Source organism: Rhinopithecus roxellana, chromosome 20 (assembly GCF_007565055.1).
Source record: "Rhinopithecus roxellana isolate Shanxi Qingling chromosome 20, ASM756505v1, whole genome shotgun sequence".
NCBI classification, from domain to species: Eukaryota; Metazoa; Chordata; class Mammalia; order Primates; family Cercopithecidae; genus Rhinopithecus; species Rhinopithecus roxellana.
Genome location: NC_044568.1, coordinates 15,810,869 through 15,834,826, shown reverse-complemented (window position 1 = coordinate 15,834,826; position 23,958 = coordinate 15,810,869). Strand labels below are relative to the sequence as shown.

The following is a 23,958-nucleotide window of genomic DNA, read 5'->3' as shown; positions in this document are numbered from 1 at the left end:
CCCATCCGAGGCACCTCCACCGAGCCCTCAAACTACATTCCCTAGTGTTAGGATGGTTCGGAGATGTGTGGCCCATGCTTGAACTTTATTTCTTTCTCATTCTACCCACTGAAGGTGGGGATGGCAGAAGTCAAGCCCACTTTTACAGATGAGAAAACTGAGGCTCAGATAAGAGAACTATTTTGCTTCCAAGCTCTTTTCATCCAGAAAGAATGCAAGCACTGTGGTGTCCAAAGATGTGGTACTTCTCTGCAGCTTTAGAAGTTGCCGCGTATAGCAGGTGTTAAGAACACAGACATTTGTGTCCCAGCTTTTTTCAGCCACTTTAGCCTCAGTTTCCACACTTGGGAAAAGGAGCTAACAGTATCTACCTCAACTGAGAAATATAGGTGATATGCATAGTCTCAGGCTGGGCTGTGGTAGAGGCCCCATACTGACAGCCATCATTATCCGATTCAAATGTGTTTGCATAATTTTCCCTCATTCTACTACATGAGGGCAGGGTGTGATGATTTCTTGACTCTGTCTCTCCAGCAGCTAGCTAAGTGCCTGGCACACAGCAGATGTTGAACATATATTTGTGGCTTAGTGAAAGTTTCTCTAAGCAGGGCCTGAGCTCTTCCTGGCATGCTGAAGACAGCTGCTCAGTCTCTGTCACTGTGGAGCTCTCTCTCCTTCTCCAGCAAAGACGCCTCTGGGGCCTCTGCAGACTCCTCTCCACTTCTCTTGGAATAGTGATCTGTCTCCTTTGGAAGCCAACCCAGAGCTTCTGATAGGCCTTTCAGCTCTGCCCCTTTTCAGGAAGTCTCAGGGTGGTTCCTCTGTAGAGCAGGCTGTCTGTCCTGGCTCTGGCTCTGGGAGGTGGGCTTGTGTGGAAAAGGACTGGGAGGCAAATAACTCCGCCTGGAAACCCAGCAAGGCACTGCCACAACCTGCATGCCTGTGTGTGTGTGGGTGTGTGGGTGTGTGTGTGCGCACGTGCGCACACAATCATGTTCCTATATGCTGGGAACAGGTCTGTTTTTGCATGTTTACATAGATACAGTGCCTGGGAAAGTGATTTAAAAAGTCCTTCCAACACCGTAATCTGAAAACACCAGAGCTTTAGGATTCTAAGATTCACGTTTCTGTGGGTCTGTGCCGCTCACCAGCCACAATTCTAAGATTTGGAGATTGAGGGCTCCTACAATGCTGAGATGTCATTCGCAGTACGTGTGTGTGTGTGCGCGCGCGCACACACGCCTGCTAGCGTCTGGAGCCTGTGGGTGGAAAGCCTGCTCTGTGGTTTCCTGCCTGACTGTTTTCTTTCTTGAGGCTTGAGATATCAATCAGCTTAGGTTGCTAAGTGTCTTAGCAATATGTCTGGAATTCCACCCTGACATGGGCAGGCCTGGGATATAAAGAGTTTCTGAATGCAGGGCAGCTGGGGGGCAGAAGAGTGGGGAGGAGGGAAGGGGGAGAAGACAGAGGCCTTGGGAAGTAAATGGGATTGTTTTGGGGATGGCAGACAAAGGCCTCAGGGAGTGCCCTCTGAAATTCTTGGGTAGAGCCCAGATGCAGTGGCAGCCACGGAAGGAATGTGGGGATACCAGGAGGGAGGGGATAGAAAGACACACCACAAGTCTTTGTGCTCCAACCACTCTTTCCCCACTAATCAAATGGACTGGCAGGTATAGTGGAGGGGGCATTCGGTTAGAATACAAGAGAAGTAGCTATAATCCTGGCGTTGTGCAAACACACGTATCTCAATAGCTTGGACAAGTTATTTAATTTCTTTGGACCTCTGTTTCCTTTGCTAGAAAGTGTGAAGAATTACAGTCAAACTCCTGAGGTTTGGGCTACCTCTCCCAGCCACTCCTGGGTATTAGGTTCCCTGGTCATGACCATAGCCCCTCAGAACTGGACCCTTCCCTGTAGATAACCTGGAGCACAGAACCACCTGCTTCCAAACTGTTCCCCTGCCAACCTGTACCCACAGCCATGGGCCTGCTGTGGCCATGCCACAGGGTGCCTGCTCCTTCCAAAGGGTCTGATTTGGATGCTGGTTTCTATGGATGACTGTTGCACCCATCCTAAGTCTTCTTAATATTTTGTCCTCTGCCATCATGTTCCCCCATCTCTTGGAATCCCCCACCCCACCATCTCAGGTACAGAATAGTAGTAAAGACTAACATGTTTTCCCAGGAGACAGAATGCCAGGGTTCAAATCCCAACCTGTCCCTATCTGGCTGTGTGACTCCAAGCTGGTTACTTCACCTTTCTTTTTTTCTTTTTCTATCTTTTTTTTTTTTTTTTTTTTTTTTTGAGATGGAGTCTCACTCTGTTGCCCAGGCTGGAGTGCAGTGGCATGGTCTCGGCTCACTGCAACCTCTGTCTTCTGGGTTTAAGTGATTCCCCTGCCTCAGCCTCCTGAGTAGCTGGGATTGCAAGCATGCACCACCATGCCCAGCTAATTTTTTGTATTTTTAGTAGAGACAGGATTTCACCGTGTTGGCCAGGCTGATCCGGAACTCCTGACCTAAGTGATCTGCCCATCTCGGCCTCCCAGAGTGCTGAGATTATAGGCATGAGCCACTGTGTCCAGCCACGGTTACCTAACCTTCCTGAACCCAAGTTTCCTCAGCTGTAAAATGGGAGGAGTAATAATTCCCACCTCACAGAGTCCTTGGGACAGTCTCTGGCACACAGTGTCAGTAGGAGCAGTTACTATCTTTATTTTTATTACCCCCTTCTTCAGTGAGTCATTTCAAAATGTGGGGGTCCAGACCAGACATGGGCCAATCAAAGGAATTCTGCAAAGGGAAAGGATGTTCCAACCAGAATTGTATCAGCAATGTGACAAGAATGGTTCACCTTTGGCGACGTCTCAGAGGTGTTAGAGACCAAAGAGGTTAGAGACCAGAGAGAGGGCATCCAGAGCCCACCGACCTCTGAACTCGACCCAGGAGGGACGGCTTCTCTGTCTCTCACAGCCAACTGTGCTGCTGTCCTACCCACCGCCCTCCCTTACCTCCAGAATTTGTCTCCAGCAAAGATGTATGTCTTCTTGTTTTTGCTCCAGTTAAAGGCGGCATCCACTCGCTGGACATCAGGGGGCAGTCCCAGGCTGGTCAGTGGCTTGGGGTACCCTCGCTCCAGGGTGCTGGCTGAGTAGATCCAGTATTCATTCCCTAGGGTGGAAGCAAAGGGTGTGTTGGCTGGTGCTGACATGCCCTAGGCCAGCTTGTTCCTCCCATCATCTGTCTGTCCTCAGGCCCCACTGCAGCCATTCCCAACAGAGTGCAACTTCCTGCTCACTCCTGGTTGCAGTGCCCAGAATCAGGGCTCACACAGAGGGCTTCAGACGTCAATTACAGAAGGTGCCTGGTCAAGGACGTGAGTTGGGGGATAAATCCAGCTCACACTCTGCTCACCAAGTCGTGCACTCTAAGGGCCTTGCCTGCCATGAAGAGGCACCTTTTGCTAATTTGCAAAAAGGTGCCCTAGGAGCCAGCAGTTGTCCTGGCCAGGACCCATGATTATGGTGGGATGGGGGAGATGGGAGCCAGGTGGTGGAGACAGTAAGGACCCATAGTCTTGGCTGAGCCTTTATCTTCTCTAGGATCCCACCTCAGACCAGGGCAGGGACCTCCTAAGTCCTTCTTTACCCCCTCATAACAGCCCAGCTGTCTGTCTCCCCAAGTAGTTTGTGAGCAACGTGAGGGCAGAGCCTGTATCCCCAGGGTCTGGCAAAGCCCAGCACGTGGAAATGCTCCAGTAAATATTAAATGAGCAGGGCTTCCCAAACCTTAGCCATACAGACCTCACCTTGATGATTTTACCACTTCTAGGGACTCCTTGTACTATTATTTACTTAACATTCAGCTTTCAGTGAATTCATTTGGAAATCTTTAAAAACAAATTTATTAAAAAATGTTTTTTGACTGTCAAAATATCAGTTACTGAATAATCCGTTTCTGTCCTGATTTGAAACTTCACCCTATTATAACTAACTACCTCTGTTAAAATCAATTTATGTTTAAAAGTAAAAATGAAAACAAATCTTTAAAACATTCGAACTAAAACTGTTACCTGCCAAAGACTGTATCACTACAAAGGTGTTAGGGACACACCAGCACTAAACTGAGACTTTTTTTTCTTCTAGAAAAGAAATGAGATGATTGAAAAGAATTAAGAAAATGAAATGTGTACACTGAGAGTTAATGCTGTCTGATGTTGGGTGTCGGAACCAGTCTCTCAGATGAGTTGCACACTTTGGGAAATGATGTTGAAAGAATGAATCCATAAAGGAGAGGGAGCACCCACGGGTGCATAGGAACTGTGGTTTGGGAGGGGGAGTGAGCCTGGGACACGCAAGAGCCCTAGTGCAGAGTCCTGTGGAACTGAGGGCCAAGGAAGGGTGCTTCCCACACACCTGCAAAGAACACAGCCTTCTCCTCCTGTGGGGCCTCGTATACGGCATCAATCTTTTCCGGGAGCTCAGGCCAGAATGTGGCCACCAGCAGGGGCCCCATGGGCTTGTCACGTGGTGTCACAGTCCGCCAAATGAACCTGGCAGGAGGCAAGGGGGCATAGGAAACCACATCTTCAGTCACCCTGCAGCTCGAACCACACGTACCCCCCAAACCCACCCAGAAACATTCCAGAGATGATTCCTTGATGGGAGTGGGAGGCAAGATCAAAGGAAGGTTGGAGAAGGACTGGAGAACGGGCAGAGATTCTGTCTGCAATCTGCCGGAGCTGAAAAACATCCTCCTACCTTGTTCTCTCCCTCTACCTCCTCCAGGAAGCCTTCCCTGACTACCTCTGCCCATATTGTGTTTTCCCTCTCTAAGCCTCTCAAAATCATCAACTCTGAGTGCCTGGAACAGTAGTGTCTGTTTGTCTTAACTCTCCTGTTTGATTAGAAGCCAATCGGGGCAGTAGCTGATGACACTCAAGTATTTCCTGAATTAAAATGAAATGAATTTGTGTACTTTGTCAAGAGTAAGAGTTATCATTGATTGAGGTCCTGCTAAGTGCCATGCGCTTTTTGTGCCTTGTAATTTAATCCTCACAATCTTATAAGACAGCATGCACTCTGGATGGTCTACCTAGCATTTATTATCTATTTCCCCACCATCCTTCCTCACAAAACTCCACATTTATGATCCAGCCTTCATCTCCTCAGACCCTGTGTCCCCAACTCCCATTCTAGGGGTAGATACTGATTGGTCTAAGCCACTGGTTCTCCAAGTGCAGTCTCCTGCCCAGTAGCATCTGTGCACCTGAGAACTCATTAGAAATGCAAATGATTAGGTCCTTCCAGAGATCTACAGATAAGAATCTCTGGGCTTGGGGCCCAGAATCTGTTTTTTAACAAGCCTTCCAGATGATTCTAATGCATGCCAAAGTTTGAGAACTGGTCTAAGCCAATCAGAGTTTAGCATTCCCTGGCACTGTTACTGATTCAGCAGTTGCCATATGACTTCAAGTAGTGTTAAGACGGAACACACAGACTTATTTCACATCTGGGGGTCTGTGTGTGCGTATCTGTGAGTGTCTCTTTCTCTCTCACTTCCTGGGAGAGGGGAGGGATTAGAGCCCCAATTGCCACTGGTAGCCTTCTTGTGACCATAAGGGGCAACCGGCCTTAGGATGAATTCAGTGCAGAGGCTTGCAGTGGACAATGACATCAAGTCACTGACCCTCTCTCTGCCCCTGCAGGCAGTTATACCCCTGGACTTTGTACCATATGAAAGCAATTTCTTTCTACTGTTTAGGCTGGATTGAGTTTGCAGAGGGATCATCTCTGTTTTTGCAGCAAAACATCCTAACATAGGAAGGTGTCACAATTTTTATTTAGCAAATGAAGCTCAGAGAGGTTAAGATTCAGATTACTTAGTTATTACTACATCAATGACTAAGTAAATTAGTTATTACCAAGATTCAAATCCAGATCTGACTCCAAAGTCTGAGTTTAATCACCCTGTGATACTGTCCTTCACGACCCCCACCCTCACCAGTGTCTAGCAGCAATTTTTGTTCATGGTTGATGTTTAATATTTACTGGTTAATCAAACAAGCCCATTAAACATTCATCAAGTTCCTTTTGAAAGAAAACTGTGATGTGGTAGGCCAGGGATGGCTCCAGCCTGGGTCTGGGTTCTGCATCCTTTCCTAGGCCCCACACATCTGAGATCTGCATGTGTGGTCAGGGCTTTCTTAGTGGGAGGTGCTCCAGATGAAGGACGTTGCCAGATCCTTACAATGAGGACTGCAGAGCAGCGCTGACATCTGCTGTTATATACCCCGGTTTGGGCATTCGAGGCCTGATGGGACCTGATTTTTCTCACTACATTCTAAGTCTCATCTCTCATTGCATTCTTGCCATTTCCCCATTGGCCAGCAGACCCTGTGAAGGGCAAAGCATCTGCACCCCAGAATCTGGCCCAGTGCCTAGAGTAGAGGAAATCCTTCTTGAAAGTTTATGGAACATCTTCTAGCTTCACCAGATTCTCGCTGGTTAATCCAGAAACTTTCACATCACTATGGCTTGGCTCTGCAGGTCCCTCTGTCTCAAAGAACCTCCTAACTTGTCACTCCCATCAGATTCTTGCTTCTCCTTTAAAGGCTCTGCTCAAATGCTGCTGCATCTGTGAAGACTTCCTTGACTGGATGTGCCCACAAAAGCACCTAATGCCTCTGCGATCACTTTTCTTTGATCCTGCCATGTCAGTTCTCTATATGCCTATTTCTCAAACCGGACTTGTGATGCGCAGACTTTAATGTGCATCAGAATCACTGGGAGAGTTTGCTAAAATGCAGATTCCTGGGGCCTATCCCCAGAGATTCCAGTCAGGAGAGTCTGAAGCTGAGGCAGAAACCCACCTTTTAATACTCACACTCTGGGGGCAGAAACCCACCTTTTAATACTCACACTCTAAGTGGTTCTGTTATGAGAGGCCCATGCTCCTGTCTTTGAGAACACTGATCTAGCAGCCCCCAGCCCCACTGTCCCAAGAACATCATTCTTCCTCCTCCAGCTACTAAAGCCTAGCAAAGTATTTGTCACAGTAGATGCCAAACAATTATTTGTCAATAATAATAGCTAATATGAATACACTTACTCTGTGTCAGGCATTATTTTTGCTCTCAGCGCTAAGTTAATCTAATCCTTACAACAGCCCTAGGAGATAGGTTGGAATATTAGCCACATTTTATAAATGAGGAAACCAAGGTACAAAGAAGATACTTAATTAATGTGGCTATGATTATATAACCAGTAAGTAGCAGGTACAGAATTCTAACCCAGACAACCTGGCTTCAGGGTCCATTTTCTCAACTACTACCCTCTATGAATGAATAAATGGATGAATAATGAATAATGGATGGCTAGATCATAAATAATGGATAATAGATGGCTGGCTGGATGGATGGATGATGGATGGAAAGATATAGGTATGGATGGATAGATGGGTAGATGGATGGATGATAGAAGAATGGAAGGACAGATCCTTTAATGAGGTACTAGATACTGCCTGCCATTCTCCAGGGAGCTAGGACATTACGGTAAACCTCAGCCTTTAGTCAACTGAGTGGTGATTTTTATCTATAGCATGTAGAATACCACGTCTTTCTACTCTGCAGTCACTCACCACCCATACACAGAGTAATCTGGCCATTTGAGGGCAACGCCATTCTAGAAGAAGGCCTGTTGTAGACTGAATTATTGTTCCCAATTCTTCCCTCCATTTTGATTTTAGGATTATGCATTCATGTGCATTTCCACGTGACTTTGCAGTACCACCCTCTAGGGTAGGTGTTGGGATTTGCCATGTGATTTATTTCAGGCAGTGGAATATTCTCAGACAAGATGTGAGTAGAGGCTTTAAATGCACTTGTGTGGTTCAATTTGGCCTCTAGCACCATGTCATATGCCATGTGTAGCTGCTAATCCCATGAGAACAACAGGCAGAGCATACCTGAACCCAAACTGAAGCTGGAAGCCAAGATAACTAGTAGACCCACAGACTATGAGAGAGCAAACAAAATGCTTGGGTGCAAAAAATCTACTGAAACCTGGAGGTTGTTTGACACACAGCAGAAACTGCCTAATACAGGTCATTCTGCGAAGCACTTGGAGGGGTCTTCAGCAAAGAATGAGGGAAAAGAATAATTGTATAAGAGCAGAGGACAGGAGACAAGGAGGACAAGAAGCAAGCTCCTGCACTCACCGGTCCTTGAAGAAGAAGATCTCACCACGGATCTGAGCGATGCCATCAAAGACAATGTCTTGTTTGCAGATTTCAGGAGTGACAGGGCCCAGCGTGGGGGTTGGGCCGGTGCCAAGGTCAATGTCAGGAGAGGCCCCTGGGGGAGAACACCTGACCTTAGACTCTCTGCAGCTGCAAAGGTTCTCCCCACCAGGCTGAGCCCCCAGGGGTGCCCACCCAATCTGCTAAGAGTCAGAAGAAATTGTCTTCTGGCCTTAGTGTAAGCTCTGTAAGATAACAGAAGATGCCTGGACTTTGGGAGTCCTGGAGCCTTTTGAACTTTAGATATGCTTTTTACTGATATCACCCAAATCGGTCCTCTCTATATCCCTGAGAGTGGGGTATCATTATTGCACCATTTCACAGGTGAGGAAACTGAGGCCCAGGAAAGTTGAGTGACTTGCCCAAGGATTCAAACCCAAAGCTCAGATTCTTAGATCCACAAGAGTCAGGGCAGTCAGGGGGCCACTGGTGTGTCCAACACTGAGAGTGGGGCACTCTTCATAATAAGCAATTCTTTTAGAGATGAGGAAACTGAGTCCAAAGAGGTATAAAGACTTGCACAATATCTTGCAGCTGGTGAGGGACAGAGGCTACGCTTGAACCCAGCACCCCTCACGGCAGACCTTGGGCTTCTTCCTGAGTCTAGCAGTCCCCAAACTTCATCACTCAAGAACCATTTTCACTATTTTGGCCTGGCTCAGATATCACTAGGACCATTAAATATTTCTTTTTTTTTTTTTTTTTTTTTTTTTTGAGACGGAGTCTCACTCTGTCACCCAGGCTGGAGTGCAGTGGCCGGATCCCAGCTCACTGCAAGCTCCGCCTCCCGGGTTTACGCCATTCTCCTGCCTCAGCCTCCCAAGTAGCTGGGACTACAGGCGCCCGCCACCTCGCCCAGCTAGTTTTTTGTATTTTTTAGTAGAGACGGGTTTCACCGTGTTAGCCAGGATGGTCTCAATCTCTTGACCTCGTGATCCGCCCGTCTCGGCCTCCCAAAGTGCTGGGATTACAGGCTTGAGCCACCCCGCCCGGCCGGCTAAATATTTCATTAAAAAAAAAAAAAAAGAACAGACTTTTTAAACTCTAGCCTCACTGTAAGCACCAACAATAAGTAAATCACTGGCTTAAGGCACTGGTTGTTCTGTTTCTATTACATACTAAAGTCAAAGCTTATTATGAAAACCAGAAGCTTCCACCCGCCTATTGTTAAGGTAATTCCACATGACGGAAAATTCTGTTCCGGACTTGGCTATTCTTCTGGATTCTAAACTCCACTGGGTTGCTCAAACCTGTGTAACCTTGCACCAGGTGACCTTACTCACCTAGAAAATGGGAGAAACCCAGAAATGGAGAGCTAAGAGTGACATGGATATTAGCATTGTTCAGATAGGGAAGAGTTATCCAAGTATCCCCTTGCAGAGCTGCTCTGCCTTCCCAGGACTAGGTCAACACTCCCGCTTCCTGCCCTTGTCTCCAGCACTCCTGGCTGGATGAGATCTTGCTGGTCCCAACCCCTGGGCCTCCATCCCAGGCTACATGACCTCCCCCCACCCTACCCCCCACCCCCCAAGGTTTACCGTAGAGCTCCTGAATGCCCTTGATGTCGTCCTGGGACAGACGGAAGTTCTTGGTGTAGGTGTAAATGGGCGCCATCAGGGCCCCAGGGTCCTGGGAGTGCTCCAGCCCCATGGCGTGGCCAAACTCGTGGGCTGCCACGAGGAACAGGCTGTACCCTGAGGGTTACAGGGAGGGGAGAGGGTTGAAAGACAAGAAGAGAGATGAGAGAGAAATCAGGACCTGACCCAGTGAGGCAGACTTTTGAGGACAGCCCCACAGTAAGGCTGAGAGCCCTGGAAGCGGCATGTATTGATTTGTTTTTTCTGGGATTAATACACAATTTTGAGATTAGTGCCTATTGCCTCCAAGTGGGGTCAGCCAAAGTCCTCTTGTCTCTTTCCAGGTTAGTATCAGGAGAGATGTGCTATAAAGGAAGAGGACAAGTAGTACCTGTGAATTTTTTATTTAAAACCCCATTCATTTTAAAATCCTGCTTCCTGGCTTTTTGTGTCTCTCTATAAAAGATGAGCTCTAACCCAGCTCCTCAGGTTCTCTGAAGAGGTAAGATAGTGGGGACAGGCTGGCCCCATGTTACCGCCATTTCTGCCCAAGTGAAAGCAGTAGAAACCATTCCCGCTTAGCGTGCTTGCACAGGCTGAGCCACAGCCAGCAAGCAAAACCTGCGTCACACCCTGTTGTGGTTAAATGTGTCCCCCTAGAAAAGATTTGCCCAAGTCTTAACCCTAGGGGCCTGTGAATGTGATCTTATTTGGAAATAGGGTCTTTGCACATGTAATTAAGATGCAAGTTAAAATGAAGTCAGATTGGACCAGAGTGGGCCCTTAATCCAATATGGCTTGTGACCTTATAAGAAGAGGAGAGAGGCCAGGTGCGGTGGCTCACACCTGTAATCCCAGCACTTTGGGAGGCCGAGGCAAGTGCATCACCTGAGGTCAGGAGTTGAAGACCAGCCTGACCAACATGGAGAAACCTCATCTCTACTAAAAACACAAAATTAGCCATGTATGGTGGTGCATGCCTGTAATCCCAGCTACTCGGGAGGCTGAGGCAGGAGAATCACTTGAACCCAGGAGGCGGAGGTTGCAGTGAGCTGAGATCGTGCCACTGCACTCCAGCCTGGCAACAAGAGCAAGACTCTGTCTCAAAAAATAAATAAATAAATAAAAGAGGAGAGGCAGGCAGAGGAGGAAGATGGCCATCCATGTCATGACAGAGGCATAGACTGGAGTGACACATCCTTCAGAGGGAACATGGCCCTAATGACACCTTGATTTTAGACTTCAGCCCCCAGAAGCATGAAAGAATACATGGGGTTTGTTTCGAGCCATAAGTTTGTGGCACTTTGTCATGGCAGCCCTAGGAGACTATAATATTCACCCTGGGTGAGTCACTGAGCTCTGGATCCTTGAACTACTCAGGAAGATGGAGAATCCCACCTTTAGGTAGAAGGCTGGTAAAATCAGAATGTGTCCTAGCAAGGAATTTAGCAGGGGATAAGAAAACCTCCTTTGGCCAGCCTCTCTCCACTGACCTCTGCCAAGTTCCATCTCATGATGATTATAAAGAATGAAAGTAACATAAAGACAGGCTTGCCTAATTCTGACAGGCCCTGGACCTGCCCACTCACCTGGCCACTGTGGGCCATCAGGGAGCTTTAAGTAACCCTGTAACCCTGGGCCCTGTGCCTGGAGTGGGCACAGGGCCCCAAGCACCCTGCTCACTGCACCAAGCACACAGTGAGGTCACAAGCTGTCTCCTGGGCACTCTCTCCCCCAAGCTTGTGAGTCCTAGGAGGCAGAGAGTTGTCCCAGCCAGCTGCATCCTCAGCACCCAGGACTGACAAGGACCCACCATTTACACCTGGTAACAGATGGTGCTGACTGATGGGGCGGGGAGGGCTCTGGGGGCTCCCCCAGGGCTGCATGGACCATGGGGTCAGATCAAGCATGAGGCTGTTCCTTTTTTCCTTTCTTCTGCTGCCCACCAGCTCCTTGAAGGCACCTCTTTGTGCAGTGGGAATGTCTCCGGAGAATTGTCTCTCTGGTAACCTGTGCTCAGAACTCAGCCATTTTTTGGTAGTTACAAGCCCACCTGGAGGGTGGCTGAAGGGGAAGGCAAGAGCAGTGACTCCTCAGGAAGGCCAGTTCTTGCCCAGGAGGCAAGTAGCAGCATCTGGTCTACCAGGGTCTGGTTTTGGAGGCTGTGCCTCCACCTGGATGGGCAGGATCTAAGCAGGGACCTTGGCTCCACCAGAGATGGGCATTGTCTCAGCCCAGGTGGGCGGGTCTGGGTAGGTGGGTGTCTGGGGGGCAGTGTCTATGCTTGAAGTGGGTGAGGTCTCAGGAAGGTTTTGGGGGCAAGTTTAGGGGCAAGGGCGATGTCCAGGGTCTCTGTCCAATGACTAGGGCCTCGTACCTTGGTCAGGGCAGAAGCCCCACTTGCGGTCGTCATCATAGTTGGCTGTGGTCGCACACCACATCTTTCCATCACTGCGGCCAGCGCTGGTGCAGCTCTCATACTTGTTGCCCAGGAAGGTGAAGGGGAAGACACAGGGGGCACCTTCTGAGTTCCCACCAACAGTGGACATGGCTGTGGGGATAGGGATACAGGTCAAGGCACAGCAAAGAGTCTGAGGCTACCACCAGGAAGCAATGACATGATGCTGACCTTAGCAAGCCACACCTAAATCAGACTCAGTCCCGGGCACTGTATCTTTAGACTCATCTGACCCCACCCCTAACAGCCTTGTGCAGGAGGGACTGAATGGCACCCCCTTTTTCATGGATGGGAAACAGGAGATTGGAGAAATGATGAAATTTCCCTGAGCCAACACTGCTAGGAAGTATCAGCTGCAGTTCAAACTCTGGAATCTGGAAGCCAGATTCCAGAGTTCTAATGAGCCTCCCATGGAAAGGGGCAGATGGGCTAGGGGCAAAGGGAGTTGGATGAAGCTGATGGCACCAGCACACGCTCCTCAACTGTGAGCCCCCTTGGGCAGGGCTTTTCTGAGACCAACCTCTGCATCTGCTGCACAAAGCAGGCACTCAGTAAATTCCTGTTGGAGGAAGGGAAGAAGGAAAGGAGGGAGAAATGGAGAGAAGGAGGGCAGGAGGGGGACAGGGAAGAAAGCAGGGAGTTCTTAATAAAAAACAGACTAAAAGGTGGAGATACAGACCAGGAAAGGCAGGGAAGAGAGACTGCAGGGTCAGAGAGGAGGAGAGAGAAGTATCTGTCAGAGAGTCTGAGAGAAAAGGGATGCAGGTCAGTCAGAGGATCCTGAGCAGGCCTGACATTTAGGTGTCACCAATTCAACTGTTGATACCCAATGTCTGTTCTGATTTCAGTGTCCAGGCCATACCAGGTGACAAGTATCCTGACCAGCTGCACGGACATCTTGGGTGTGGATGTCATTCGCACATATGTCTTAGCATCCCTGTCTTGGGGAAAGGAGGTTGGCACAGGGAGTCTTATGGGTTTTTTATCAGACAGCAGGTGCTGGGCCCTGAGGGAGGGAGAGGTAGTGGCACCCACCGGTCTCAGGACAGAAGCCATACTTCTTGTCGCGGTCGTAGTCCTCAGTGGTGCCGCACCAGCGGTAGCCATCCGTGCGGCCCTCAGTGGTGCAGCTGTCATAGGATGTGCCCTGGAAGCGGAATGGGAACTTGCAGGGCTGTCCTTCAGCGTTGCCGCCCATGGTGAACAGGGCTAGGGGTAGGGGAGACAGAGAAGGATATGAATGAGACATGCCTCCATGGCTGGCTGCCCATCTGCCGGTTCACATCAGTGAAGTTGATGCATTGTTCAAATATTAAGAAAACATCTCTACTGGTTGGTAAGGAGCTGCTTCTCTGAGCTCCCAGAGAGAAGCCCTGCTTCCCCTGGTTATCCCAATCCCTCCCCTGGGATCTTATGGACCACCCAACAACAAAATGGTTGACACCTGGCACACAGCAAGGGCTTCTAGAATACTGCCTCAGCCCCAAGGTCACTGTCCACACTGCCTGGTCCACGCCTGTACCATGCAAATTTCATGTAATAATGATGTGTGACATGAATATATCAGTCATGGCAGGCAGGACCACGAGAATCTCTCTCCGTTTGATAGGTGGAGAAATCAAGGCTAGGACAAAGCTGGTTCTCAAACTGCTCATGGTCACATAAATGAAACAAGTGAATGAAGATTGTAACTAAAAACTACAAAACACACCAATCTCAATCTCTCTTGCTCAGTCTGTCACTCTCATACATGTAGATGTGTGTGTGCACATGCATACACAGAAAGAAAGCTTTACCTCCTGTCAACCCCAGGCCCCTTCCTGGATGGCCTTGTTGCAGTCTCTGTAGGAGGGAGAGAAAGAGAGAAGAGGAGGAGGGAGGGAGAGGGAGGTGGTGCCTTCAGGTTCCTTTTACTAAACACTCTGGGCTTCTACTTTGACATCTTCAAGACAGGGGCCATAACTGGAAAGCTGGGGGAGGGAGTGGATTTCAGAGCCTGGCCTGTGTGTCTTGGATTCTCCCCGTCTTCCCCTCATCCACCCAAAGCTAAAAAATGGTGTGTCTCTGGAATTGCCAACTAGCAAAACCACAAGTCCATAACAAGGACCATCTGTGCACAACAGCGCCAGAGGTGACCTCACCAGCCCCCGTTAACTCCACCATGGCCAGAATGGAGCCCAGTCCCTGGCCTTCCACCACAGAACTTGGAGCCCTGTATCCTCACTGCTCCCCTCTCTGCCAAAAGACTTTGTCCTGGCTGGGCGCGGTGGCTCAAGCCTGTAATCCCCAGCACTTTGGGAGGCCGAGACGGGCGGATCACGAGGTCAGGAGATTGAGACCATCCTGGCTAACACGGTGAAACCCCGTCTCTACTAAAAATACAAAAAACTAGCCGGGCGAGGTGGCGGCGCCTGTAGTCCCAGCTACTCGGGAGGCTGAGGCAGGAGAATGGCGTGAACCCGGGAGGCGGAGCTTGCAGTGAGCTGAGATCTGGCCACTGCACTCCAGCCTGGGTGACAGAGCGAGACTCCGTCTCAAAAAAAAAAAAAAACAAAAAAACAAAACAAAAAAAAAAACAAAAGACTTTGTCCTGCAATGCCAGAAAAAAATGTCACCTAGAGAAAAGGCAAGACTGAGTCCAGATACCTTAGTGGCCTCAGAGTTGAAAAAGGCAAAGTGTTAACTTTGACCAATGCCAGCCCCTGCCTCTGACCTCCCATCAGCCGCATTTCTACCACCCAGGAAGCCCCTGTCTCCTCCCAAATTCCCCTGACAAGGATGGCAAGAATCAGACACTGACTCAGCAGTCAGCAGGGGCTGAGTAACAAGATCTCTGCCTCGAGACCCAGACACGTGCGTGTTGTGCGTACTTGCATCTGGCTAAGCACAAAGTAAATAACTAATGTCCAATGCAGGGAATAACCCTTCCCAAACTTATGAAATACAGCTGTTTCCACATCTATCTATCATCAAAGCATTCTGTTCTTATCAGAGGGGTGACACAGGGAAGGGTTAATGCCACATGTAGTCCCTACCGGGAAACGCAAGATACAAAAAATATTTTTATTTCAAAATTTCTGACTTATTAATGGTGAATGGCTTAAACTCTTACTTAATATAAAGTTTAGCTCTGGTAATAAAAACATAAACAGGAAGGGAATTAACTTGTTCTTTGTTTCTTTCGTTCTGTGAAGATGGTTGGTCCTTAGTTTTCAGTTACAATGGAGTTAGGGAGATTCACAGACGTAAAATTACAGACAAAAAGACAGTCTTTAGTCTATGTAGATTAAAGAGTCTTTGTGAGATGGGAAAGAAGATAGTGTTAAACATTTTTAGACTTTTTTCCATTTTCCCCAGGTTTTCTGGGCTTTCAATCTGCAGAATTATCAAATATGATGACTTCATAGACTATGAAGTTACATACACCATCATGACTATGAAGTGTGTTAAGGATATTTTTAGAAAGGATTGAGTGTGTATGTCAATATCTATACCCCATTTTAAAAGGTTTCCCCTATGTGGCTTCAAAATCTCTGAAAATGTTGTGTCTCAGGCACTGACAAGCACACAAACACAAATACTGAGTCAAACCTAAAGTATTTACCAAGACACAGAGATGCAGACACAAACTACACAGGAGGCAGAAAAAGACAGTCCCCAAGAGAGGCAGATGGTATAGCCCCTGTGCCCAGACACACACACACACACACACACACACGCACGCACGCATTAGCAGAGGCAGCATCAGGACCAAGGCTGGAGGAATAGGTGAAATTCCTCCGTTGGAGTTCGCAAACCAGGTTGAGTCCAGCCCTGGTCTGAGTCCTGCCTCCTTATCACACTGCTAGGTTTCCAGCTACCAGCAAGCCTTTCCTCATGCCCTTGAAGTATCAATCTTGATTGAAGTATAAAGACTGGTTCTAGAGAGAACCACTGGGCGTTGTAATAGTTCTAAGTTTACTCCAATATATGTAAGAAATAAAGCCGGGTGCGGTGGCTCAAGCCTGTAATCCCAGCACTTTGGGAGGCCGAGACGGGCGGATCACGAGGTAAGGAGTTCGAGACCATCCTGGCTAACACGGTGAAACCCCGTCTCTACTAAAAAAAAAATACAAAAAGCTAGCCGGGCGAGGTGGCTGGCACCTGTAGTCCCAGCTACTGGGAGGCTGAGGCAGGAGAATGGTGTAAACCCGGGAGGCAGAGCTTGCAGTGAGCTGAGATCCGGCCACTGCACTCCAGCCCGGGCGACAGAGCGAGACTCCGTCTCAAAAAAAAAAAAAAAAAAAAAAAAAAGAAATAAATAATTAGCACATCAAATCTGTGACTCCTAAATGATTGCTAATGGTGAAACTTAAAAAAAAAAATCGACTTGATTTAATTAAAGTATTATGTTCATCATGGTACTGGTGGGAGAGAAACAGCAATGGCTCAGATCAGGTTGGGGGGGAACTGGGTGAAGGACGTTGGAGGGATGCTCATTGACTGGCAGTGCCAGCCAGTCCTGGAGAGTGCAGAGGGTGGAGCACAGTGGGGAGCCAGGGAAGCTGGAAGCTTGGGGTGGAAAGTCTTGGGGACTAGAGTGGATGCTCACCTTCGTGGGGACAGAAGCCGTACTTGCCATCCTTCTCAAAGTTGTAAGTGGTAGAGCACCAGAGGAAGCCATCGCTGCGGCCGGTGTCAGTACAGCTGTTGTACTCCTTGCCATTGAACAAGAAGGGGAACTTGCAGTACTCCCCATCGGCGTTCCCATACTTCACACGGACCACTAAAGGGTGACATGGAAGGGGGAGGTTGGACTTCTCCATGCCTTCTTTGGAGACCAAGATTCTGACTCACCCAGATGTGTGACTTTCCTCCCCTCCCATCTCTCCGGTCCAAGCAAATGGAGTGGAGAGAGGACAGGAGAGAAGGTCTGGGGCATGCAGAGGGCCCCTTTCTCACCTTGGCCTTCGCCCAAGGTCCACAGCTCATCATCATCAAAGTGGGAGTCTCCCCCAACACCAGTGCCTGGGGCAAAGGCATGAGCCAGGAGTCCGTCCTTACCATCAAAGGGGTATCCGTCGCCATGCTCTGAAACACACATTGGGTCTTAGCTTCTAGCTGTGCCACCTAGACCTGGAAACCCCTCCCACCCCATCTACATGTGGAGCCTGTCAGCCCACCCAGCATCTGTCCCCTTCCCTCATCCCAGTGGGGTTATCCAGGACTGCGAACACAGGGGCTCAGTAGAGATCTGCTGACCCGGTTGTTACCATCCTATGGTCTATGCTGCTCTCCCAGGTTTACATGACTCCCAGTATCCATACCCGCTACCTTCATTGTCTACACTACCACCATGACACTATACCTACCACATACACGCATTACCACACTAGTGTCCTCACCCCATCCTGATCATCCCCAGTGTCTATGCCATCCACCCTCTTGTCAATACTGCCCTCTTAACAACAATCCTGCCTTCATGTCACACTATCACCAATATCTGCAACACGAATCCTAATGCCCACCTTGTCACCAAGGCCTGTACCACCCACCCACTTGTCTACACTGTTTCCCATGCTCTTTACCTTCATCACTTACCACTCAGTGTCTATACCACCTACCTTTATGTCTGTGCTACTGGCAATGTTCACATCATAAACTCACATGGCCACCTGGCCCCGGGTTCTATGACCCTTCTTCTCATGTCTACACTGCTCCATTGTTTCCAAACCACTCTCATATATCTACACTTCCTCAGTATCTACCAGCATCATCCAACAGAGCTTTCTGTGATAAGATTATTTGTCTGTGCTGTCCAAAATCAATAGCCACTAGCCTCCTGTGTCTTTTGAGCACTTGAAATGTGCCCAGTGTGACCTGAAAACTGATTTTAAATTTTTAACTAATTTGAATTTAAATAGCCATGTATATTCTACCTAATGGCTGCCATATTGGACAGCATAGTAGACCACTTGCTTCGGGTTTAGACGGCCTCCAGGTTACACCACAGCACACCATCTGCCCCTATGTCAACGTGGCTCTCCAGTGTCCACTCCGTGTTGTGTTGCCCCCATCTAAACCACCCCCAGGGTCTACACCATCTACTGTCCTATCGAAGCTGCCCTCAGGATCCCCACACCCCTCTAATGTCCATCTCGCCCCTTCGTCTCAATGCTGTTCCCTGCTGGCCCCTATTCTGCCCCATCTTCTGCCTACCCCAGCGGCCAAAGTTGATCATGATGTCTGCCTCTCCATCATGGATTCGAGAAAACCGCAGTGGGGTCACATCACTCCAGACTTGGAAGGCACGAGCAAAGGCATCATCCACCGTCTCTGGGTCCAGATCAGGTGTGTAGCCAATGATCCTGGAGGTGGTAGAAATGTATGTGAGTGTGTATGCATGGGCATAAGTGTGTGCATATGCAAGTATGTGTGTGTGCACAGATATGTGAAAAAGTTTGAGTGTGTGTATGTGAACATACAAGTATATGCACAAGCATGGGAAGGGTGCACAAGTATGTGCATGTATATGTGAGCATGTGCCTGCACGTATGTGTGTGTAGGTTGGGCAGGGCTCGCTGCCAAGAACAAACTTCCCAGGATACCCTGAAGACCCAGGGAGTCCCAGGCCAGTCAACATTTTTAGGCCCCAGCTCAGGAGTTCCATCTGTCACTTCTGGCTGGTGGGGGAGGGCCATAAGTAGTGCATTACAGGGTATAAGGCAAAGATCTCACCATTGGAACCCAGCACCAGCCATACAGAGCACAGCTTTCGGCCCAATTAGCAACGATTTATGACCCAATTGGGGTGCTAAACCCAGTTAGCTACCAATTATCATGTTCCTTCTGCCCATCCCAATGACCTCATCTAAAAACAGTAACAATGGCTAGCATTACTACACTCTTGTTCTATGTCAAAAATCATAGAAGTCATTTGCATTAGTTCAGTCTAGCTTAGTTCCCCAACCAACCATGTGAGAAAGGGCATTTTTAAAGCCCCATTTTGTAGATTGGAAAGCCAACATTGACAGCACTGAAAAGTAACCCAATGTCTGATGGCTAGCAAGTATGAAACTCAAGTCTGTCTGACTTCATTTTCTAAGAACTGTGTATTGAAACCCCCTAAGATGCCAAGCCTTTACAAAAGACACCTTATGGATCCCTTGAGTGGAGAGAATGCATGGGTCAAGGAGACTCGTGTCCCTGAGCCCAATGGCCCTGCCTCCCCAAGCCCTGCCCTGGCACCTGTATGTGATCTGGTTCTTGTCCCACTTGGGCTTGCGGGGGAAGAAGTTGTAGTTGGCCACATCCGGGTTGCCGCAGCGTGGCTTCCGCATGGTCTCGATGGTATTCTGGTCAAGATCACCTGTCTGGGGCAGTCCAAAGAACTTTTGCATCTTCTTTAGTGTGTCCTTCAGCACAAACAGGTTGCAACTCTCCTTGGGGCAGCCATAGAAGGTGTTCAGGTATTGCTGAAAGAAATGCACACCCGCAAGGCAAGCATCCACATTAGGATGGCACAGTATTAACCAAAGCAGGCTGTAGCAATCAGCTCCCAACCCAGTGCCATAGTCCAGACAGGATATAAGCCAGGGGTCCCAGAGCACTGGGTAGAGTACCGGGTTCCCAAATCAGCACTGTCACCCATTAGTTGAGCGACAGGACATACAGCTATAGAGAGCATAGCTACCACTTGTTGGTGCTGGGTGCTGACTCTATGCCCAGGCACGAAAGTCAGAATATGTTAATTCATTTAATGTTCAAAACTCTGTAATGTAGATATACTATCCCTGTTATACAGAGGAGGAAACTGAAGCACAGAGAGGTTAAGAAACTTGCTTACGATCACACAGTTCACAAATGGTAGATCTGGATTTGGGACAAAGCAATCAGGCTCCAGAGCCTGTGCTAGGAAATGTGATACTCCAGCATCCTTCCTTTACCTCTATCAACTCATTTATCTACCTTGCAGCTGGTGACTTGGGGACTTTTTTCCTCCTTTTTTCTTCTAAAGAGATTCAATGACTATGTGCATGGGCTCTGGCAGCAGACAAACCTGGGTTCAAATCCTGAATCAGCCATTTGCAAAAATAAAGCAGTCCTGTCCTTCAGGAGCCATACAACTGGCCTTGCCCAAACTGAGGCCAAAACTGAGCAGGTCCCTGCAAAGAGGTTCAGGGAGCAACGGACTCATTTATTTAGTCAACAAATACATTTTAGCACCTACCACGTACCAAGCCCAGTGCTACTGCTGAGGATAAATTGGTGAACAAGACAGACAGCTCTGTCTCTAAAGTTCAATCCTAGCAGGGAGGCTGATAGATCACAAATAAAACCAAAATGAAGTATGTGATAAGTGCCCTGTTGGAACGGTGAAAGGAGCCAGGAGATCTTCTGACAATGGTCCTAGCCTTGTTGGAAGTAGTTAGGAAAGGGGAAACCAAGGACATAATAATAATATAATAAGAATAATGGCTAGTGCTTATTGAGTACTTACCATGTGCTAAGTAAGCAGCTAAGATTGCCTCTCTTTTAACCCTGAGATACGAAATTTCCCAGTTTGCAGATGAAGAAACTGAGAAGTCACTTGCCCAAGATCATCACTAGGCCAGCTAGTTAGTTCATGCACCCTTTGATTTGAAGCCACGCGGTCTAAGTCCAGAGCTATCTTCTTAAGCCCCCACTGCATTGCCTCTGGACAACACAGACTTCCATTTGTCAGTGGTGTTCAAACCAGGCACCTCCATCTTGAGTAGGGGCTGGGTAAGATGAGGCTGAGACCTGCTAGGCTGCACTCCCAGGAGGGCAGGCATTCTTAGTCACAGAATGAGACAGGAGGTTGGCAGGACTGATTTCACAACATACAGGTCAGGTCACAAAGACCCCTATAAATAAATAGGATGCAGTAAAGAAGCTGGAGAAAGCCCACCCAAACCAAGATGGCAATGCAAGTGACCTCTGGTCTGCTCACTGCTCATTATATACTAATTATAATGTATTAGGATTTAGGATATTAAATACGTTAGACACTCCCACCAGCTCCATGACAGTTCATAAATGCCATAGCAACATCGAGAAGTTACCCTATATGGTCTAAGGGGGACAGGAACCCTCAGTTCCAGGAACTCCCCACCCCTTTTCCGGAAAACTCCTAAATAATCCGCCCCTTGTTTAGCATATAATCAAGAAATAACCATGTGTATACTCACTCAAGCGGCCCATTCCCTGGTCTGCCTATGGAATAATCACCCTTTTATTCCTTTGGCTTCTTAGGAAATTTGTTTTCACTTTATTCTGTTGGCTGGCTCTTGAATTCCTTCCTCTTCCACACCAAGAACCCATGTGGTCCCCAGGCTGAACCCCAATTTAGGGGTTCATCCTGTGACCCATTGGCTGGAAAAAGTGTAAGAAACCCAAGTAGCTTTGTCATTGTCCCACAGCTCCACTCTCAACCCCACCCAACAGCCACATCATTATGCTAGCCAGCTCCAGACCCCTGAAAAAAGTAGCCCTCTAAAAATGTATAGAGGTTTCCCAATCCATCTATCTAGAGGGGCTGAGACCTAGCTGCTTGGAAAGGGTGAGAGTTGGGAGAGGGTAGGTGTCGTCTCCTGAAGGAGTTCCTAGGGTGACCAGAGGGCATGGGCGTCTTCTCCCAGACAGGTTGAAGGGGAGGCTGGAGGGCAGGGTGGCTGAGGCAACAAGGGAGCAGATATCCCCCGGAGTGGAAAGGACATCTTGAAGGGTCCCTGGCTGGCCTCCCTCCTCAGGCCCTACTTACGCAACACTGTGGCCAAGCTCAGTGTCCCTCCAGCCAGGCGCGCGCACGCTCACAAGACAACATCTGAACCGCAGTTTGGGAACCCAGCCAGGAAGGAGGACTCGCTGGCCGCTCTCCGACCCGAGTGGAGCGCAGTCCGCCCCCGCCCCACGCGCCGGGCCCTCCAGCGCCTGCCCCACTCCTCCTCCCTCCTGCCAGGCAAGCTCTCTCCTTCTTTCCTCTGACCCTTTGGAGAAGTTCGAGGAAACTTTCCGAGGCTCAACCCTTGACCAATTTGTCCATTAAGCCAGGTGAAAAAAGATGCGCTCTCTGCTTCCCTCCTGCCCCAATCACTTCCCAAATGGCCCCCTTGAGCTGTTTATTTAAAGGCCCCTCTCCGGATCTGTGCCGAAGGTTCCTAGAAGTTTGCCAAGCCCCGCGTTGGCCAAGCTCCCTCCCATCCTTATGCGCGCATAAGTTTACCCAAATTGTGCGCCAGAGCCCCGTTCCCAAAGTCCCACATTAGCAAAAAGGACCCCTTTAGCTGTTTGCCAAAGGCCTACCAAGACGCTTGGCGAGAGCCCTTAGCAACTGCCCAGATGTGTCTAAAAGTTGTTTACAAAGACCGCCCCCCCTTGCCAAATGTCCCAGATACTAGAGGAGGTCCCCGCCATTTACATAAGAATCCCTTTCCAGTAGTATGCCAGGTCACCACTCTCCCGCTCTCTGGCTTGTTTTTCGCCCCACTGCTGTATCCTGAAGGTTGCCAAATTGTTTATCAAAGGTCTTCTCTGCTTACAAAAGATCCCCCACCGGTTGCAAGACATCACTCCAATAGCTTGCCAAAGACCCCCCAAGCTGTTTACCGAAGCCCCTCCCCCACTCTGTGCCCACCGCCGAGGGCAGGGGGAGAGACACCCCCATCTTTTGCCTCCGAAGTTTGTCTAAACTTGGTTCCTTGAGGCCAGCGCTGCAACTCACCACTGCCAACTCTTTGTCCGTTTTGGGGGCAACATCGCCGGGGAACTTGATGATGGGCGACGGCGCGGCGGCGGCATGGCTCAGCAGGCAGCCCAGGAGGCAGAGCGCCCTCAGGGGACCCGTGAGCGCGCCCCGGGCCATTAGCGCCTCCATCGTTGCGCTCCCGGGCCCCGTGCGTCGCCCGGGGGGCGCTGGCTCAGTGCGTGTGGCCTCGTCGCCGCCTGGTTGGAGTCTGCGGCTCAGGGCTGCGCTCCGAGGGTCCGCTGGCTCGGTGGCCTGGGTTTTGCCCCGCTCAGCGGCTCATGGTCCGGCCCCCGCGCCCCAGCCCCCGCCGCCGCCGCCGCCGCCGCCGCCGCCGCAGGTCCTGGCAATCCCTTTGTATGTTTAAAGCCCCAGATGCGCAGCCTCCAGCCACAGCCTGAGGAAGTCTGGATGCAGCGGAAACAAGGGAGGGCAGCCGCCAGATGTAGCCGACTGGGCTGGGAGGGAGCTGGCAGAGCCGCGCTGGGGGCGGGGGGCGCACTCGGGCCCTCCCCTCTCTGCCCCACCCCCTACTCGCCCTCCTCCACTTTTCTCCTCTTTTTCCCTTTCTCCACCTCCTTTCCCTGGCCGCCTGCTACTTCTGGCCTCCGCGTCCACCCTCAGTGCACGACCTCGTCACCCCACTTCCCTCTCTCGAGATCTGGGCGCACAGCCTCAGAACCCCTTGCTGGGAAACATCTGGCGCTGCCGCTCTAGGCCCTTGACGTCCTGAAGTTAGAGAGCGGTACTACTTGGAGGGACGCCGGCTGGGCCAGGACACCCTGCACTCCCTGGGGTCAGGAACGGGAAGGAATGGTCAGAAACAGATGATCAGCCACATTGATAGATGGTCAGAGACAGAAATTTTCGATATTTAGAAAT

At 49.4% G+C, this 23,958-nt stretch overlaps 1 protein-coding gene across 1 annotated transcript in view; it reads right to left on the bottom strand.

Moving 5' to 3' along the window:
* Positions 1–23,734, bottom strand: part of MMP2 (matrix metallopeptidase 2) — a 28,144-nt gene extending 4,410 nt beyond the window's left edge. The window contains exons 1-11 of the mRNA XM_010374984.2: positions 23,056–23,734; positions 19,560–19,786; positions 18,531–18,679; positions 17,274–17,402; positions 16,924–17,097; positions 13,368–13,541; positions 12,252–12,425; positions 9,836–9,991; positions 8,217–8,352; positions 4,415–4,551; positions 3,011–3,170 (exon numbers count right to left, since the gene is read on the bottom strand). Coding sequence (XP_010373286.1) covers positions 3,011–3,170; positions 4,415–4,551; positions 8,217–8,352; positions 9,836–9,991; positions 12,252–12,425; positions 13,368–13,541; positions 16,924–17,097; positions 17,274–17,402; positions 18,531–18,679; positions 19,560–19,786; positions 23,056–23,208 — 1,769 coding nt within the window. The 5' untranslated portion in view covers positions 23,209–23,734. The remainder of the gene's footprint in view (positions 1–3,010; positions 3,171–4,414; positions 4,552–8,216; positions 8,353–9,835; positions 9,992–12,251; positions 12,426–13,367; positions 13,542–16,923; positions 17,098–17,273; positions 17,403–18,530; positions 18,680–19,559; positions 19,787–23,055) is intronic.
* Positions 23,735–23,958: the final 224 nt, after the last annotated feature.